The sequence below is a fragment of the Bos mutus genome, chromosome 5 (assembly GCF_027580195.1).
Source record: "Bos mutus isolate GX-2022 chromosome 5, NWIPB_WYAK_1.1, whole genome shotgun sequence".
Taxonomy (NCBI): Eukaryota; Metazoa; Chordata; class Mammalia; order Artiodactyla; family Bovidae; genus Bos; species Bos mutus.
In genome coordinates this window covers 53,077,924-53,098,923 of record NC_091621.1, presented here as the reverse complement: position 1 = coordinate 53,098,923, position 21,000 = coordinate 53,077,924, and the positions used below count along the sequence as shown (strand labels likewise).

At 41.6% G+C, this 21,000-nt stretch overlaps 1 protein-coding gene across 6 annotated transcripts in view; it reads right to left on the bottom strand.

The window, feature by feature from the left end:
* POC1B (POC1 centriolar protein B) overlaps positions 1-21,000 on the bottom strand; it is a 105,243-nt gene that overhangs the window by 58,210 nt on the left and 26,033 nt on the right. For 5 of the 6 annotated variants that reach the window (XM_005906327.2, XM_070370937.1, XM_070370938.1 and 2 more), the window contains exons 3-4: positions 19,175-19,346; positions 12,571-12,750 (exon numbers count right to left, since the gene is read on the bottom strand). In XM_005906327.2, coding sequence (XP_005906389.1) covers positions 12,571-12,750; positions 19,175-19,346 — 352 coding nt within the window. Of the gene's footprint in view, positions 1-12,570; positions 12,751-13,399; positions 13,440-19,174; positions 19,347-21,000 lie in introns of those variants that run through there. The other variant, XM_070370939.1, reaches the window with a different exon arrangement.

Sequence of the window (21,000 nt, the reverse complement as noted above, 5' to 3'; positions counted from 1 at the left end):
CTCCAGTATTCTTGCCTGGAGAATTCCATGTACACAGGGGCTACAAAATGTGTGCATGGGGTCACAAAATGTCTAACACAACTGAGTGACTAACTTTATCATTGACAGGCGAACAGATTCCCCAAGCCTGTAACTTCCTGGATGAGGGGAGGCCAGAGAGCTTCAGCGGACTGAAAATAGGACAACTCATTTATACAAAACTGAAGTTCCTTCATGGACTACTATCCACACACCCCATTAAAAAACAAATGAGAAAATTCTCAGACATCTTGTCTACTGCGTTCATGCTCTCTCTCCCTTTAAGATCCTTTCCAAGGTTGCTTTTCTGCCTTAAGTGCCTTTTTAGAATGGAGACGGAAGAGCAGAAGATCAAAAACAAAGTGAAAACTATTAGGAAACTATGAATACTAATTTTGCTATTAATACTTCAGCAATAGCAAAACCCAAAAAAGACAGATTTAGGTCATAGACCGATTATGTTTCAATTTTATTTGTAGTTTCCCTCTCGGCCCAGATTACTATAAAAGTCATCAACTAATTAAGGGTGTGGATTATAATTGAAAGCTTTTCTTTTTGTTCTCTGACCATCCCCTCCTCCCAATTCCTGTTCTTAAGGCTGGCCTAAAAATAATTCTTCCTAACAGAAATTTTCAATCTAGAATTTATGAATTCACCATATTTTAAAAAGGACAGAGATAATTAAATTCTACATGAAATAGTCCTTAAAAATTCAAAGAAATAAACTTGCAAGGAAATATCTTCCACACCGGGCAGTTCAGCTTGATTTTATAATAACGTATTAATCTTTTCCTTTAGAAAATATGTAAGGAAGATTCAAATATGAATGGCAGTATTATAGAAATGCTCCAAAGAGATGAAACTTATTTTGTATAGATTCTGGAGAAGAAAATCCTATTCAGTATCCCCATGAAAATAACCTTTGCATAAAATTATAAATAATTAGTGCAAGAAATCAAAGTGTGTTTCTTAATATGATATCTTTTTTAAAAATTACTTAATGTGAACATTTTAAATTTTATTTCTAAGAGATGACTCAGTTATTACATTTTAAGAAAGCAATGATGAAAAATGTAATAAAATGGAAGGATTAGGTGAAAGCAAAGTACGAAGTACAAATTCACACTATGACATTATTGGCCTAATACAACCACTGCCACGGCCACCACTACCACCATTCTCATTTATCCTGCCAATATTAACCGAGCATCTATGTGCTAGAATGGTTCTCAACACTTTACTTATAACTCATTTAATTCTCAAAATAACCCTACCAAACAAGGGCTACTGCTGGCCTCCATTTACAGATGATTAAACCAGGGCATGTAAAGGAAGAGGAACTGCCCGTCACACAGCCGGGAAGACCTGAACTAGGAAGTCTGGCTCCAGAGCCAAACCGCTCAGCCACTCTGTCGAAGACTCTGACAGCAAGGAAAGTTTCTCTTACTGGCCAAAGTAGAGCACAGGAAGTTCTGTGTGGCTTCTTTGTAACCACAGAAAGTTCTAAAGTGGAAGCAAACCACAGGCCATGCTCTTAGGAGGCTAAGTGCCTGGGTTCTGCTTGACAGCCTGACCACCAGACTATCTTTTAATAAAAATCTCTGTGTCTGCTGCCATGCCCCATCAGTGCCCTTGAGGAGTTTGTGGGAAAGACATTCATTCATTAACTCATTCAAATATTTACTAAGCACCTGCAGGAACCAGGCATTGGGCACTGACCTGGGTTATAGGAATATCATGGTGAATGAGACCGATAAGACCCCTGCTTTCAGGAGGCTTTCATTCTAGGTGGGAGGAAAGGCACACAAATAACATAATTTTAGATAATGGTAAGAAAAAAGTTTTTAACAAAAAGGTGCCCATTAGTCACTAGAAGCGCCCCAGAGAAACTTGTAAATAAGGAAAAGAATGTTACCTTGATTAGCCAAAAATTCATCCTGAGCAGCTGGAATTAAAGCCTGGGAGAAATTTCCCCAGTGATGAAGAAATGAAATGAAGAGAACGTGAACTTCAGATAAGTGGGGAGTGGAGGAGCTGGCTGGGATGAAAGGAGCCAGTGCAGAGAGGATGTTTCTATCTCCAGCTCGGCAGGGCTGAGGCAGGGCTCAGGTACATGCTCTGGACACTGTATTACAACCCCTGCATATACTCTCTGTAGTTTCTTTTTGTCCACGTGTGTATGCTATCCCTCAGCCATGTCCAATGCTTTGCAGCCCCATGGACTACAGCCCACCAGGCTCCTCTGCCCATGGAATTTTCCAGGCAAGAATACTGGAATGGGGTGCCATTTCCTCCTCCAGGGCATCTTCCCAACCTAAGGATCGAACCCGCATCTCTTGCATCATCCGCACTGGCAGGCAGACTCTTTACCACTAGCGCCCCCTGGGAAGCTTTTTTGTCTCTGGAAGGGTTGAAAGTGCCCCCTGGGAAGCTTTTTTGTCTTTGGAAGGGTTGAAAGTGACAATGGCGATTTGGCCTTCTCCTCCCTTTCAGTTTTAATTAGATACATCAAATAGTTTCGCACCAATAAGAGGCTACTCTTTGCCCTGTCTTTGATCACAAAATGACAGTCCTTTTTTTGGCGTGTGAGGGTTTAAACAATACCTAACAGGGTTATTCGGAGAAGGCAATGGCACCCCACTCCAGTACTCTCGCCTGGAAAATCCCATGGATGGAGGAGCCTGGTGGGCTGCAGTCCATGGGGTCACTAAGAGTCGGACACGACTGAGCGACTTCACTTTCACTTTTTCACTTTCATGCATTGGAGAAGGACATGGCAACCCAGTGTTCTTGCCTGGAGAATCCCAGGGACGGGGGAGCCTGGTGGGCTGCCGTCTATGGGGTCGCACAGAGTCGGACAAGACTGACACGACTTAGCAGCAGCAGCAGCAGCAGCAACAGGGTTATTAATTTTAAGAATATTAAGAGGATATAAAATTTCTACCAAGACATTAACAAATTTCTAACTCTCTAATTCAGTACCACCCAACCACCTTTTAAGACTTCCAGCAAGTGTGTCACCAAGATGGATATTAGTCAGTGGTGACTAATGGATCACCAGATGTGAACTGTCTGTAAGGCATATGAGAAGTTAACTATTTCTTATTCAATCCCTTAAAATATACTTTGGAGAAAAGGAGGAAATTCTCGAGCTTTTTGCTAGAAAAACTGGTTGACATGTCCTTGAGAGTAGCCAAAGTTATATAACAGGAGTTCTTTAACTTTGAATCTATAGAGTTCCTAAAACTATATGTAAAACTGTAGTCCATAAGCACAGTGATTGAGTTACTTCTTCATCAGTGAGCCAAACAGATCCGTGAACCCTGAGAAGTTTTAAAGTGCATTCATAAGAAATCAAAATCCTCATTTGGATAATTCTTATCATTAGACTAAATATTCTATAAAAACCACTATATACATGCATGTATCAAATCACCACACTGTACACCTTACCCTTACACAAGGTTATATGTCATTATATCTTAATAAAGCTGAGGGGAAAAAACACAAAGGCACACAATCTCCACCCCTGCCAGACAATTAGCTGCATGGAGGAAGGGCTAAGCCTTCTGAGATGAGAGCTTGTGACTCAACTATCAGTCCTCCATGCAGGAGAAAGAAATAGTTTAATTTGAGAGTTAGATAAACAACATTTAGGAATTAGTTATGGTCCCTGAGGACCAACCTGGATTTCACAGGCTGAAGGAGATTTACTAAGCATCCAGTATCAGCCACACCCAAGGCTCCAACTGCATGCTGCTGCTAAGTTGCTTCAGTCCTGTCTGACTCTGTGAGACCCCAGAGATGGCAGCCTACCAGGGTCCTCTGTCCCTAGAATTCTCCAGGCAAGAACACTGGAGTGGGTTGCCATTTCCTTCTCCAATGTATGGGAGTGAAAAGTGAAAGTGAAGTCACTCAGTCATGTCCAACTCTTCGAGACCCCATAGACTGCAGCCCACCAGGCTCCCCTGTCTATGGGATTCTCCAAGCAAGAGCACTGGAGTGGGGTGTCATTGCCTTCTCCATCCAATTGCATAGGGGATTAAAAAAAAAGAATTTAAAATAAGGGAGGATAGAAAGGAAATAGTGGAAGAGAAGGAAAGCATGAAGAAAACATAGAAAGAAATATATTCCCAAAAACCAAACTTACATTTCTGGCCCCCAGGGCTCTGAGACCAAAGTAGGCATTGTTCTATGTCCCTTAAGAAACAAATCGTTAGTAAGTGGTACTCTGAAGCCAGCAGCTATTCAATAGGAGGGAAAAGCAGTGAAAAGCAGTGAAAGTAAGACTGCCCGGTGAGTACAGAGTCTGAATTTTAAGGCCATTTCTGCGGCTGCCCAGATATGTAACCTTATGAAGCTCCTAACTAACTACCCGAGCCACTGTTTTCTCTCTGGATAATAAGAGAGTCTGAACTGCATTCAAGCCTAAAACTTTCATGTGGTGGTTTATTTGCTAAGTCAGGTCCAACTCTTACAAAACTTTCATAGACTCATTAAAAAAAAAAAAATTGGCAGCCTCAATGTTTGCTTTGATGGGATTTGGGCTTTACATACTGAAGGTGGAGTTCAAGGCAATAAGCAAAACATTCATGTTTTTTTAAGTGTTGGGCAGCATTAGAAGAGAAACCATCTGTTGATTGCAGTGATAGAATTCATTCCTATAAGTGCTGAGAGACAAAAAGCAGATGAAAGAGATGCAAAAAGATTTAGGTGTACTGTGAAACACGCTAATTATTGCTGGATCATTTACCATTTACACGCCCAGACTCCTCTCCTGGGATTTCTAAGAGAACTGCCTAGTAAGCGCTTCCTCTTGCATATGCTGCGGGCACTCTCTGTACTTGTCCCAGTCTGAACTCATCTTCCTCCCCAAACTCCACTGTTCCTTTTCTCAGTAAATGACTTCTCAAGCCAGAAACCCAGGAATCAAGTGCGATTCCTATGTCTTCCACTCACTCTCACTGTCACATTCCAGTCTATCACCAGACCCTGCTTCTTCAGATCCTAACAGGCCCCGCTGACGTTCCATTCTTCACAATCAAGAACGATCTTTTTTTTTTTTTTTTTTAAAACCCTTTGGTGGTTTCACAGTTTTTCATGGGAAAAACTGCCTGCAGGGTCTGCCCTCCTGTCTCTTCATCATCACCTTACACTTCCTGGCACCACACCCCGCTTCTCTCTGTTCTTGCCCCAGGTGTTCCCCCATATGCTGTTCGCTTTGCTTCAAACAAGGCTCCCTACTCTTTATCTTGTTTCAAATACTGACTCTTTGTGACCCCATGGACTATACAATCCATAGAATTCTCCAGGCCAGAATACTGGAGTGGGTAGTCGTTTCCTTCTCCAGGGGATCTTCGCAAACCAGGGATCAAACCCAGGTCTCCCACATTGCAGGTGGATTCTTTACCAGGTGAGCCACAAGGGAAGCCCCTAGTACTGAGTATTCAGTTCTGTTCAGTCTCTCAGTCGTGTCCGACTCTTTGCAACCCCATGAATTGCAGCACTCCAGGCCTCCCTGTCCATCACCAACTCCCAGAGTTCACTCAAACTCATGTCCATGGAGTCGGTGATGCCATCCAGCCATCTCATCCTCTGACGTCCCCTTCTCATCCTGCTCCCAATCCCTCCCAGCATCAGAGTCTTTTCCAATGAGTCAACTCTTCGCATGAGGTGGCCAAAGTATTGGAGTTTCAGCTTCAGCATCAGTCCTTACAATGAACACCCAAGAGTGATCTCCTTTAGAATGGACTGCGTGGATCTCCTTGCAGTCCAAGGGACTCTCAGTCTTCTCCAACACCACAGTTCAAAAGCATCAGTTCTTTTGTGCTCAGCTTTCCTCACAGTCCAACTCTCACATCCATACACGACCACTGGAAAAACCATAGCCTTGACTAGACGGACCTTTGTTGGCAAAGTAAAGTCTCTGCTTTTTAATATGCTATCTAGGTGGTCATAACTTTCCTTCCAAGGAGTAAGCGTCTTTTAATTTCATGGCTGCAGTCACCATCTGCACTGATTTTGGACCCCAGAAAAACAAAGTCTGACACTGTTTCCCCGTCTATTTCCCATGAAGTGATGAGACCAGATGCCATGATCTTTGTTTTCTGAATGTTGAGCTTTAAGCCAACTTTTTCACTCTCCTCTTTCACTTTCATCAAGAGGCTCTTTAGTTCCTCTTCACTTTCTGCCAGAAGGGTAGTGTCATCTGCATATCTGAGGTTATTGATATTTCTCCTGGCAATCTTGATTCCAGCTTGTGCTTCTTCCAACCCAGTGTTTCTCATGATGTACTCTGCATATAAGTTAAATAAGCAGGGTGACAATATACAGCCTTGATGAACTCCTTTTCCTATTTGGAACCAGTCTATTGTTCCATGTCCAGTTCTAACTGTTGCTTCCTGATCTGCATATAGGTTTCTCAAGAGGCAGGTCAGGTGGTCTGGTATTCCCATCTCTTTCAGAATTTTCCACAGTTTATTGTGATCCACACAGTCAAAGGCTTTGGCATAGTTAATAAAGCAGAAATAGATGTTTTTCTGTAACTCTCTTGCTTTTTCAATGATCCAGTGGATGTTGGCAATTTGATCTCTGGTTCCTTTGCCTTTTCTAAAACCAGCTTGAACATCTGGAAGTTCACGGTTCACGTATTGCTGAAGCCTGGCTTGGAGAATTTTGAGCATTACTTTACTAGCGTGTGAATTGTGTGGTAGTTTGAGCATTCTTTGGCATTGCCTTTCTTTGGGATTAGAATGAAAACTGACCTTTTCCAGTCCTGTGGCCACTGCTGAGTTTTCCAGATTTGCTGGCATATTGACTGCAGCACTTTCGCAGCATCATCTTCCAGCATTTGAAATAGCTCAACTGGAATTCCATCACCTCCACTAGCTTTGTTCGTAGTGATGCTTCCTAAGGCCCACTTGACTTCACATTCCAGGATGTCTGGCTCTAGGTGAGTGATCATATCATCGTGATTATCTGGGTCATGAAGATCTTTTCTGTACAGTTCTTCTGTGTATTCTTGCCACCTCTTCTTAACATCTTCTGCTTCTGTTAGGTCCATACCATTTCTGTCCTTTATCGAGCCCATTTTGCATGAAATGTTCCCTTGGTATCTCTAATTTTCTGGAAGAGATCTCTAGTCTTTCCCATTCTGTTGTTTTCCTCTATTGCTTTGCACTAATTGCTGAGGAAGGCTTTCTTATCTCTCCTTGCTATTCTTTGGAACTCTGCATTCAGATGCTTGTATCTTTCCTTTTCTCCTTTGCTTTTCGCTTCTCTTCTTTTCACAGCTATTTGTAAGGCCTCCCCAGACAGCCATTTTGCTTTTTTGCATTTCTTTTCTATGGGGATGGCCTTGATCCCTGTCTCCTGTACAATGTCATGAACCTCCATCCATAGTTCATCAGGCACTCTATCTATCAGATCTAGGCCCTTAAATCTATTTCTCACTTCCACTGTATAATCATAAGGGATTTGATTTAGGTCATACCTGAATGGTCTAGTGGTTTTCCCTGCTTTCTTCAATTTCAGTCTGAATTTGTCAGTAAGGAGTTCATGATCTGAACCACAGTCAGCTCCCAGTCTTGTTTTTGCTGACTGTATAGAGCTTCTCCATCTTTGGCTGCAAAGAATATAATCAATCTGATTTTAGTGTTGACCATGTGGTGATGTCCATGTGTAGAGTCTTCTCTTGTTTTGTTGGAAGATAGATAAAACATTAAAAAACTTTTCAACGGGATTGGGACTAACTTCATATTATGATCAATGACACGACTGAGCAACTGAGCATGCACACACGCACACAGTCAGTGAAAGCTGATGTGTAAAACTTTTGTTCACTATTTGCACAACATGAATGTACTTAATGTCTCTGAACTATATACTTGAAAATTGGTTAAATGGTAAATTTTATACTATATATAGTTTACCCAAATACAGAAAAGCCTTAGCAATTCAGAGGATCAAAGATCACTTGTAACACGACCAAAAACTGAAAATTAAGGTCAGATTTTCCCCGTGAAAATTAATGCTAGAGAAACAATGTTGGAAAAGTTGTTTCGTTGGCCTCTACTTATTTTTGACTGAGGATACCATGAAAAAGGTAGAAGAAGAAGAAGAAGGCTGAGCACTGAAGAATTGATGCTTTTGAACTGTGGTGTTGGAGAAGACTCTTGAGAGTCCCTTGGACTGCAAGGAGATCCAACCAGTCCATTCTGAAGGAGATCAGCCCTGGGATTTCTTTGGAAGGAATGATGCTAAAGCTGAAACTCCAGTACTTTGGCCACCTCATGCGAAGAGTTGACTCATTGGAAAAGACTCTGATGCTGGGAGGGATTGAGGGCAGAAGGAGAAGGGGAAGACAGAGGATGAGACGGCTGGATGGCATCACTGACTTGATGGACGTGAGTCTGGGTGAACTCCGGGAGTTGGTGATGGACAGGGAGGCCTGGCATGCTGTGATTCATGGGGTCGCAAAGAGTCGGACACGAATGAACGACTGTATTGAACTGAACTGAACCATAAAAAAATACAAGTTAGCCCACACTGCACATTATTTTTAAATATTGAACTTTTAGAAAAATTCTTGTGCTGCTAAAAATAAGTATTTCTCACCTGCATATGTAGATATTTCAAAGAATACATGTTTTCTTCATTACTCCTTAAACAAATTGCATGTTTAAAAAAGCTGGGAAATATAGTAAGTAAAAACAGCCCATAGCACCATCACTCAAACAAAATCATATAATATTGTGTCTATGCAGGAACTTTATCTTTTGTTCATGTATAGATCTTTTATATTATATGTACGAGTTCTGAATATTGCCCCTCTTACCTCAAACACAAACATATTTTCAAGTCACTACTTATGTATCTTCTTTTAATAGCTATATAATCATTTAAGTTTATTTAACCAGCTTTCTCTACTTGGAGAACTTGATTATTTCCAAGTTCTCATCATTATAAATTACACTGAAAGCAGTATCTTTAAATACAGATTTTTTTCTTTGAATAAGAATTTGAATAAATCTATTTAGGATAGATTTCCAGTTGTGAACTCACTGTAACAAGGACTCCTGATACACTTTACAAATGGATTTCTAAAAAGACTGTGCTAATTTCTATTTTTAAAGCATGAATATATCTCCCAACAGATAACATATCTTAAAAAAAATATTTCTGTGAATCAAGATGTATGATTGAAACAATAGGTTAGCCTAGAAAACACAGCTACTCATCTGTTCTTACACTAATGGGCACTACCTCTATGCCACACGGAGTGAGTCTGGGCTCCAGGGACAAACTCATAGTAAGTACGGGGCCCAGAAACAAGGCATTGAATTTAAATTACTTAAGTCAACGACACACTTAAAATTCAAATACTTAAGGGAGAAATAATTGCTCTGTTGACCCTCTACATTCATTTAAATATATTGTCAATGCATTGGAAGGAAAAGCAGTATCACTTAGAGTATTTCTAATGTTAAGCTGTCTAATTTATCTGTAATTTTTGGAAATGTGTGGTGTGCAATACAGATCTAACTTTAAATTTTTCCAAATAGAAATCTAATTATCTGAACTACATACATACATTTTAACATATTAAATAACTACTTAATATTATCTTAATATTTTAACAACTATTCATCTACTTCACCACTGATTGGAAATACCATCTTCATCAGAAAGCATATGTGGATCTGCACCTGAACCTTCCATGACCCATGTTCCTAATCTGGTACCATGACTGTCTTATTTTAATTTCTACAGTTTTATACTGTGTTCTAGAAGCCGGTTACGCAAGCTTCTTTCAATTTTTTCTGGTCATTCTTTTCTTGGTTGTTCTTGGACATTTAATTTATACATACGAATTCTGAAATCAGCTTGTATAAGTTTCCACTAAATTCCTTTGGCAAAACTTCCCGTTCTGAGTAAGGGTAGTAATGATTATCAGACTTACTCCCCTACTATAAAAAAATCATACAACTCAGCAAAATACATGAAGTGATTGTTTTTAGGCACTGGATGAAAGACAGAACAGGGTTGTGAAACTTGAGAGATAGAAAATAAAGGAGATAAGCACCAAATGCATCCCAAATTTCTACCTGGGAGCATTTTTCAGACATGGCTTACGGACACAGAGCCCAAGGAAACAGCTGCAGTCTCACTGGGCAGACAAACAGCAATTAGAATTCAGAACTGCTGAAGGGCTGGAATTTTGAGGGCAGGATTGATAAGAGGACCTGTGAGGAGCAGAAATACCTCCAAATCTGCCCGAGTCTTGAGTCTTTGATTAAATGCAAACCTGATAAGGCTCAGGACAAGAAGGATTCGAAGAAAACAACAGAGACTGTGAGTCAAACAAAGATTCCTGAGGTTACACAGTACCGAGGCATGTCCAAGTTCTCACCAGATCTGGTTGAACATTCCAGGCATTCAATGGAGGCCCTAGAAAGGCCACTAGTACTAAAGTCCAAGAGTAAAGGCCACTCTAGATACACCCTAAAAAGTCTACATTCAACACAATCTAGCTAGGCCAGCAGAAACGTAACAGCTTACCAAAACAAAACTCAACACTTTTTAGATGATAGAGTAACTCATACTCTCAAACATTTAGCCATGTTTGAGCATACAATAAAACATTTAAATACAAACAAGCAAAAATTTTGACTCGGATATGACATAAATACTGGAATTAACAGACAAGGACTTAAGAACTATTATTATAAATATGTTCAAGAATTTAAAGGAAACGATGAGCATAATGAGCAAACAAATGGAAAATCTCAGAGAAATGGATAAGCTTATAGTACACTGGACACGGCCAGGAAAAAATACCATTGAACTTGAAAAAAGGCCAATAGAAACAATGCAGATTGAAGCACAAAGAGAATATAAGTTTGAGAAAATGAACAAAGCCTCAATAAATGATGGAGGTTTATTGCAAAAGTCTCCATAAGGGATAACGATGCTGAAAACGAAGGCAGTGTTGGGGCTAGAGATACAACAGGTATTATGTGTGCACGTGACTGTATGCAGGGACCACTCCCGCTTTTCCAAACTCTGCTTCACTATCACTTCCTATGGAAAGTGCCTTTTTAAAAAAAGAGTGACAGGAAATGTTTTAAGGCTCATGTCTCTGTCCCCCTCCACCTCTCCTCCCATTCCCTTACTAATAATTCCAAGTATGGCTTTATCCTGAAACCACACCATGTAATTAGACAGCAACTTCTGTCTTCCTCTCACAGCTCCACTCTCCTCTGAAAGAATCAGCATCATTCTCAAATCAGTATTTTGAGCACGGTGTCCCTCAGCAGTACAGGTTCAAATAAGACTTGGACTGTCTCATGCCAGCCCTCTAAATGCAAAGTCATGCCAGTAGCACAGATCAATCAACAAAAAAGAGCTCAGATCACACTTTAAATAAGGAATTTAAAACAAAAGTGCTTCCCTCCAGGCCAATTTCGATAAGGAAAGAAGATAAATATTAAGTATTGTAGCAGTGAGTCTTAGGAATAGAAGGCTCCCTGGCTGTTAGCAGATGCTAATAACACTTATAATAGCACTTTTCCCAATAGACTGTTGCCAAAGGTTATGGAGTCATTCTTGGTTCTCTTTCTCATCCCATCCAATTAGACACACACTTTTGGTGGTAACTTAACCACAGTAGACCATTGAACAACATGGTGATTAGCGGCACCAACCCTCTGCACAGTGAAAACTCCATGTGGAATTCAGTTTACCCTAGGAATCCAAGGTTCCTCCATATTCCCAGTTCTGCATCTGTGGATTTAACCAACCACCCATGCAGCTCAAACCCACGTTATTCAAGGGTCAACTGAATAAATGATCTAAGATCCAACCACGTCTCAAAATCTCCACAGCCACCACCGTGGACCAAACTGGGGTGAGAACTAGTGCAATAGCCCATACTTCCCAGCTCTGTCCTGACTTTTGATGGTTTACTCTCCACATGGTGGTCAGGGAGATCCCATTAAACTGTAAGTCAGAGAGATGAACAGGCTCCAAGGGCTCGTCTACTCCGCCTGTCCATCAGAGCTATTCCTCTACTCTCCCACACTCTCCACCACCCCTGCCTTCCAGCTCTTCCTTACATGGCCACCCAGCTCCCGCCCGAGGGCTCTCACTCTTGTTTCTTCTATGCAGGACATTCCTTTCCCAAACATCTTCAACTCTCACTCCCTGCCCTCCCTCGGGTCTCTGCCCAAAGGTCACCCTCTCTGGGAGCAATTGCTGAACACCCTATTTAAACCAGCAGCTCTGTTTTTCTCCATAGCACTTACCACCATATCGAGTTTCCTATTTGCTTATTCTCTGTCTCCCCTCCCCAGAACATAAACTTCATGAGAGCAGCAGTTTTTGACCATTTTGTTTATTATTATTCCTGGCACACAATAAACATTTGATGAATGAATAAATAAATGAATGAATGAATTTGCCCTCAATCCCCTTTTCTGGGATTTGGGGGTAAAATTCAGACTACAGCAGGAAAAAACATATGGAAACGTTATGGTGAAACTCTGCACTTACTTGGCACAGCGAACCCAATGTGTGTGTCGGTACAAGGAATATAAGAAGCGCTGGCGGTACATGTTCCAAACTTTGATAGATTTGTCTTCAGAAGCTGAGGCAAGAAACTGGCCATCGGCTGAAAAGTCCACACTTCGAACTGGGGCTGTGTGAGCTTTAAATTCAGAGGATTTCCCTCTCCTGGAAATAAATAGTTTAATATTTATAACATGTGATTTAATTATAATCACGATCTTATCAGTATACAGACTTTGAAACATATACAATAGTTTAACTCATAAAAACTGACAGAAAGTGTGGAAAGGATGTTTTGAACTGCGCTCCGCATCAGAACCGTTTAAGCCAGTTTTGTTCACTGAAGTCACAGCTGATACTTAACAAGAGAGAACCCTGGTGGTCACGACCCAGAAATTCATTTGCTGAGTTTGTTTTAACGGGAAGCTAGGAAATAATATTTCTTTTTGGAAATAATATTTTGAACCAATCTCTACCATGTATTTTAAGTTCCTGTTGTTCCTCTAGAGACCGCAATATACAGTTTAAATAAACTGCAACCTAGCAAAGCTAAGATTTGTTTAAATAAGGAGCTCCAAGGCAGTGTTTTCAACTTTCACATGCAAGTTGTGTGGGCTGGCAGTCTGGGTTGGGAAGGAGGAAATGTCCTCCGTGTCATATGCCTCGGCAAAGAACGTCCCTGGGTGATTTGACGCTCCTGTTTTGACCCCAGCAAGGGGAACTGAGACCCCTGGGGTGTACCTACGACCCTGCTCACCTCTGAGCCCAATCTTACATTCATAAGCAAAACAAAAGATAAATGGTAATAACATACTTCGATTCTCAACACCTTGAAATTTCAGATACCTTCTTTCTTTTTCTTGGCTAGGGTGCAGAAAAGAAAATAGAAAAAAAAAAAAAAAAAAGATGAAAATAATGTGTGGCATTTAAGGAGAAGCAGCGGGAAAACAACTGAAATAATTCAGGGCAGGCCAGTAGATGGAACTGGAGTTAAATGGTGACATTCGGGAAATGCTACTTTGTGTCAGCGTCTCCACTTTCCCAAGGTACTTTCACTTTATACCACATTTAGACTTAGCAATTTTTTCCATTCAGAAAGTCACATTTATACAGGTGATGCCTTATGGGAAAAACTGCCACAAGTGTGTTAAAAAGATGAGGCAGCAGAACTGGCAAAAGCCCAGAAGTTACACCCAGCTCCTCCTCTTCTCCAGTATCCAAGGGGTCAGCAGACCTATTTAGTGCCAGTGAGATCGTCATCGCCTCCTAAGTATCTTCTGAATCCCTTCTCTTCTTTGCATCCCAGCTGTGCTCGTATTAAGGTAGATATACACACCCTCTGTATCCTTCACCTAGATTACTGCAAAAGCCTCTTAACTGGTCTCCCCGCTCTAATCTTCTATCCCCCTCCAGTCACCTACATACTGTGTTTATACACTTGCTAAATGTGTGATTCTAAGCATGTAAATCCCAGTGTAAATGTGTCATAGGCTGCTCGCCAAGAAAAAGTACAATGCCCAGGCTCTTTGGCAAGACCTCCTGCCACTGCACTGACCTTTGTACCCTTAAGACAACCACACTGCCTCAGATACTTCTCTGGCTTTGTACTTGCTGCTTTCTTAGCCTGACTGCTTCCTCCTACCCTGCCTTTCACCAACCCGGATAGGCTTACTTGTTCTCTATCTGCTGTGTCTATTTTGCTTATTATACAGTAATTTTTGTTATAAAATAGACCTGCTTCTCTATTAGGCAGTAATTTTTCTGAGGACAGGAATCATGACTTACTTATCTCTAAAAGACCACCATCTAGCACAATATCAGGCACGTAAAAAGAGCATATGCTTTGCTGAATTCTGCTGGGAAGAGTTGAAACTTAAATGATTCTTAGATCCATCCTGGCTTTCCCTTCCAGTGGTCTGTAGAAGGCAGAGGCGACTCTGTCATAAATCTCCATCACCTGATATGTGGTATTTCACCACGAATAATGAAAATAATACAGGAGGGAACATTCAGGGACTAGTCCAGTGAGGTTTCAAGGGAATGTTCTATGAGTAGAAGTCAGGAGGCAGCATGGGCTGATTTTCAGCATAAGGCCTAGAGTAAAGAAAGTAAAGACTTGGCATCTAATGTGACCAGGAAGCCAAGGGTAGTCAGTATCATCAAATCTGCCTTGATCTTTATTGGGCCCTCCACACTGCAGAATGTCTATCCCGTCTGCCTTCTTTGTAACAGCTCCTCCTCTTCACAATCAGTACAGTTCAGTTCAGTTCAGTTGCTCAATCGTGTCTGACTCTTTGTGACCCCATGAATCACAGCACACAGGTCTCCCTGTCCATCACCAACTCCCGGAGTTCACCCAAACTCAGGTCCATCAAATTGGTGATGCCATCCAGCCATCTCATCCTCTGTCGTCCCCTTCTCCTCCTGCCCCCAATCCCTCCCAGCATCAGAGTCTTTTCCAATGAGTCAACTCTTCGCATGAGGTGGCCAAAGTATTGGAGTTTCAGCTTTAGCATCAGTCCTTCCAAAGAACACCCAGGGCTGATCTCCTTCAGAATGGACTGGTTAGATCTCCTTGAAGTCCAAGGGACTCTCAAGAGTCTTCTCCAACACCACAGTTCAAAAGCATCAATTCTTCGGCACTCAGCTTTCTTCATAGTCCAACTCTCACATCCATACATGACCACTGGAAAAACCATAGCCTTGACTAGACAGATCTTTGTTGGCAAAGTAATGTCTCTGCTTTTGAATATGCTGTCTAGGTTGGTCATAACTTTCCTTCCAAGGAGTAAGCATCTTTTAATTTCATGGCTGCAATCACCATCTGCACTGATTTTTTGGAGCCCCCCAAAATAAAGTCTGACACTGTTTCCACTGTTTCCCCATCTATTTCCCATGAAGTGATGGGGCAGATGCCATGATCTTTGTTTTCTGAATGTTGAGCTTTAAGCCAACTTTTTCACTCTCCTCTTTCACTTTCATCAAGAGGCTCTTTAGTTCCTCTTCGCTTTCTGCCAGAAGGGTCGTGTTATCTGCATATCTGAGGTTATTGATATTTCTCCTAGCAATCTTGATTCCAGTTTGTGCTTCTTCCAGCCCAGCGTTTCTCATGATGTACTACTCTGCATAGAAGTTAAATAAACAGGGTGACAAGATACAGCCTTGACTTACTCCTTTTCCTATCTGGAACCAGTCTTGTTCCATGTCCAGTTCTAACTGTTGCTTTCTGACCTGCATGTAGGTTTCTCAAGAGGCAAGTCAGGTGGTCTGGTATTCCCATCTCTTTCAGAATTTTCCACACTTTATTGTGATCCACACAGTCAAAGGCTTTGGCATAGTCAATAAAGCAGAAATAGATGTTTTTCTGGAACTCTCTTGCTTTTTCCATGATCCAGCAAATGTTGGCAATTTGATCTCTGGTTCCTCTGCCTTTTCTAAAACCAGCTTGAACATCTGGAAGTTCACTGTTCACATATTGCTGAAGCCTGGCTTGGAGAATTTTGAGCATTACTTTACTAGCGTGTGAGATGAGTGCAATTGTGCGGTAGTTTGAGCATTCTTTGGCATTGCCTTTCTTTGGGATTGGAATGAAAACTGACCTTTTCCAGTCCTGTGGCCACTACTGAGTTTTCCAAATTTGCTGGCATATTGAGTGCAGCACTTTCACATATCATCTTTCAGGATTTGGAATAGCTCAACTGGAATTCTATCACCTCCACTAGCTTTGTTCGTAGTGATGCTTTCTAAGGCCCACTTGACTTCACATTCCAGGATGTCTGGCTCTAGGTGAGTGATCACACCATCATGATTATCTGGGTCGTGAAGATCTTTTTTGTACAGTTCTTCTGGTATTCTTGCCACCTCTTCTTAACATCTTCTGCTTCTGTTAGGTCCATACCATTTCTGTCCTTTATTGAGCCCATCTTTGCAGGAAATGTTCCCTTGGTATCTCTAATTTTCTGGAAGAGATCTCTAGTCTTTTCTCATTCTGTTGTTTTCCTCTATTTATTTGCACTGATCGCTGAGGAAGGCTTTCTTATCTCTTCTTGCTATTCTTTGGAACTCTGCATTCAGATGCTTATGTTTCCTTTTCTCCTTTGCTTTTCACTTCTCTTCTTTTCACAGCTATTTGTAAGGCCTCCTCAGACAGCCATTTTGCTTTTTTGCATTTCTTTATGTTGAGGATGGTCTTGATCCCTGTCTCCTGTACAATGTCACAAACCTCTGTCCATAGTTCATCAGGCACTCTATCTATCAGATCTAGTCTCTTAAATTTATTTCTCACTTCCACTGCATAATCATAAGGAATTTGATTTAGATCATACCTGAATGGTCTTTTCAGGTTTTCCCTACTTTCTTCAATTTAAGCCTGAATTTGGCAATAAGGAGTCCATGACAATAGTTCTTGGCAATAGGCAGGCCCAGCTGATGAATCCAGACCCTGTTCCAACAGGAAGCACGTAAGACCCCGAGACAGGAGTGCCCAGTGCTTGTTGTGCTGGTGCTTGGCTGATTTCTAGCTCCTCTCCAGCGTTAACAGAGTCTGTCCACCTCCCACACAAGTACCTGCCCTTTCTGCCCGAATTTTCTTGACTGCCCACTGTGACTAACGCCAGCCACACCTGCCTCCCAGCTCGCTCCTGCTAGCCTTTTTCAGACTTTCGATCACCAGCTGAGGTGTCCGTCTGCTCACCTGGCTGCCCACAGCTCCCCTCTCCGCCAGGCACACACACCACTCTTCCCCACCAGCGGCAGAATCCACCAATTTCTCCTCCTTCAAATCTCAAGTTGCAGTCAGGCTACTGTTGTGACCGACTGACCGACAGGATGTGGCAGAAGGCACAATGGGCAGGTTCCAGGCCCAGCCTTTAAGAAGTCTAGCAGCTTCGGCTTTGATTATCCTAGATTGTCCTACAGCTGCCATGCTGCAAGGAAGTCCTTTTATGCTGCTGCAGAAAGGGCATGTGGAGGACAAAGGTGCCCAGCCAATAGCCAACACCAAGGCCACCGGCATCTGAGGGAGGCCCTGGACCTGCCAGCCCAGCTGCCAGTGTAATGAAGCCAACGGCCCACATTAACAGGGCAGTGGGATAAATCGTCCAGACAGCCCCGAAAACTGGGAGAAATAATAGTTACTGTCTTAAGCTACTAAGTTTGGGGACTGTTATGCAGCAACAGATAACTGGTTCATCAGTTTCCTTCTCATTGCCATGATCCACTATCGCCCTGGCCTGCTGAGATATGATTTAGGAAGAGGAACTAGACGTGTCTACACAAGCCTAATTGTGGTGCTTAGATCGGGCAGTGAAAATGAATGATCCTTGTGCTTTTAGCTCACCTACCCAGTGCCTTACTCACAGAGCTTTCCCCAAAATAGCAATTGGAGACGGAGGCTGTGCTGGAAACAGCAACCACTAGTCCAAAATTCTCAAAGTCAAGGCTTTTAAAAATGCTTTCGCTTTTAGACCCTGAGCCAGTCTCTCTTCCTTACAACTCCCTCTTACACTGCTATCCGTAGTGTCAGAACATGTCAACACGTCACTTCTCCTCAGTAGTGTTTCCTGCCTGGAGATAATCTTCAGATTTCTCCATTTGGTTTCCTTTAGGCAGTGGCAGGGAAAAAAAGTGCCCACTGGCAGGGAAATGCTTCAGGAACTTTCATTTATTGGGGAGTGCCTGGGCCCATTCAGGCACAAACCACAGATCAAATCCTGCCCCCACAGAGTGAAGGAAAACATTTCTTATTATCTGAAGAGAAGTGATCTGATGTGTACATATCCCAGAAAACAAGGGGGTGGAGGACGGATGAAACAAGACTGATGGAACACTGAAGAACCACTGAACCCGGTGGATGGTTATGGTGGGGAGCTGTCACGCTATCTATTCTACTTTCAGATATGTCTGAAATGTATATAATTAAGAGTTTAAAAACTTAAAATAATCAAGGCTCAATAACTGCTTAAAATAGATGGACTATCAGCTAGGGTTTGAAAAGGTAGTAGGTTGAAAGTCAAAGTGTTAATTGCTCCGTCATGTCAGACTCTTTACAACCCTGTGGACTGCAGCCCACCAGGCTCGCCTGTCCATAGCACTCTCCAGGCAAGAATACTGGAGTGGGTAGCCATTCCCTGCTCCAGGGGATCTTCCCAACCCAGGGATCGAACCTGGGTCTCCTGTATTGCAGGCAGATTCTTTATCATCTGAGTCACCATAAACTGTAAAATCTTGGTTAGGCAGTCCGATGTGTATCTCTCTGGGGAGATGATCTAAAGCTTACATGAGACTGATAAAGGGATTGATAACCATCACCCCCCCAACCGCCTCTTCCACAAAAACACTTAAGACATTATTAAGCATATTTCCATGGTTAGAAATAATTTTCAAATAGAAGACACAATTATGAGTTCAAGATGAGGAAAAAATGGTATGAAATAATTTTACCAGGCCAGTACGCCTCGTTTGTGACTTAGACTAAAGATGTACAGGTAACTGGGGGGTTAGGCAACCCAAGAGGGACACAATGCACAGTTCAACCCCAGTTATCTTTTACATTTCTAAACCCACAGCATAGCAGCTGCTCTTCTCTTACTTATCAGGGATCCAGAGTCTAATGGTCCTGTCTCGTGATGCTGATGCCAGTAAGTTTCCAAGTGGAGAAAACTGCACGCTGGTGATAACGTCTTTGTGACCCACGTATCTGAAAGCTCTAGCTTGAGGCCTGAGACTCCACAGCATGAGAAATGTATCCCAAGAGCCGGTAGCTATTAAGAAATAGAAGAACAAAACCACTGTGTGTTAAAATGCAAACATAGGCATGTCTCATTACAATGGGCAGGGTATCTAATAACAAGACGTCCAGGTAACAGAGAGGCTGGAGGTGGCACGAAAGACCAGGTAATGGCAAAATATTTTAAAAAGAAACCCAAAGCCACATCACTAATCTGCAAGCATGGCTGTGTCCTATGTAGCCGTACAGCAGGATTAGTGGCCCCTGTATTTGGTTAGGACTCAATGACTACTAAAAAAAGGCAGCTCAGTACAACAGAGACACAGGACTGGGGGTCAGTTCTCTCTCTCTCGGGGTGACTGGGAAAGTAACTTCATCTCTGTGTCATAAGCACTGCATGCTTCTCCTGAGAGGGCTGGAAGAGATGATTTTTTTCAACTGTTCATATAGAGATAATTTCACAGTTGCAGAACAGTTATATTAACAGTATAACGAACATTAATATACTTTTTACCAGATCCACCTGTTGTTACTATTTTGCCCCTTTTGGTTTATAATTTGCTTGTGGGCCCACTCTCTCTTTTTCTGAACACAAGCATGCATGTGCATGCACGTGTGTGCAACACACACACACACAATTTTTTTCTTAAGCCATTTTGGGGTAAGTAAATTCAACACCATGGTACCTTTATTCCTAAATACTTAAGTGCATATTTCCAAGAATAAAACTATTCTTCTACATACCAATAACACTGCAATCAACTTCACAAAATTTATCAGTGACAGTACTTTAAACGACCAAATGTTTTCCAGTTTTGTTAACTGACCAGTAATGTCTTTTATAGCTAGATAAGGTAGGCTTAAAACCCACTTTGTGCTGTTATGACATCCTACAATTAATGAAAGAATCATGTGTTTCAGACATCACCTTAAGGCTTTAAGAAAAGAAAGACAAATGGAATCAATAGTGGAAATAAATGCCTTTGATCAAGAAGTAAACAAATGAAAGACAGATCTAACTCTTGCCACAAAACCAAATGTTATATATGCATTGAAGTGAAGTGAAGTGAAAGTTGCTCAGTCATATCTGACTGTTTGTGACTCCATGGACTATATAATCCATGGAATTCTCCAGTCCAGAATACTGGAATGGGTAGCCATCCCCTTCTCCAGGGGAATCTTCCCAACTCAGGAATTTAACCCAGGTCTCCTGCATTGCAGGCGGATTCTTTACCAACTGAGCCACCAGGGAAGCCCATTATATATGCCTGTACCCCCAAAATAGCCCCAGGGAGAGAAACCAAGCCAGTGAGAATCATTAAGTTTATATTATAGAATGTTTAGGGAAAAATACCTTGAAACACAATTAGTATTATTGTTAGAAGAGAAAAAGTCTCTGAAGCTCTGAAAAGCTTCTAAGTTCTTTAGCCATAGATAAAATTCATTTGAACTTGGTCTATGCATTGTTTCCACGTAAAACAGTTAAAGTGAGTTTATAAGCTGCATACTATGCCCCTTTTTTTTCTTAAAGTACGAAAACTGATATTCCATCACAATTCATCAAATTATTAAATAAATCAGGTTCAAATTATTTGTGGCTAATGTGAAAAAACAGGGAAAACAATGAATTATCATATGTGTTATATTTAGGACTCGAGTTCTAAGGTATTATACTACAAACAAGAGCT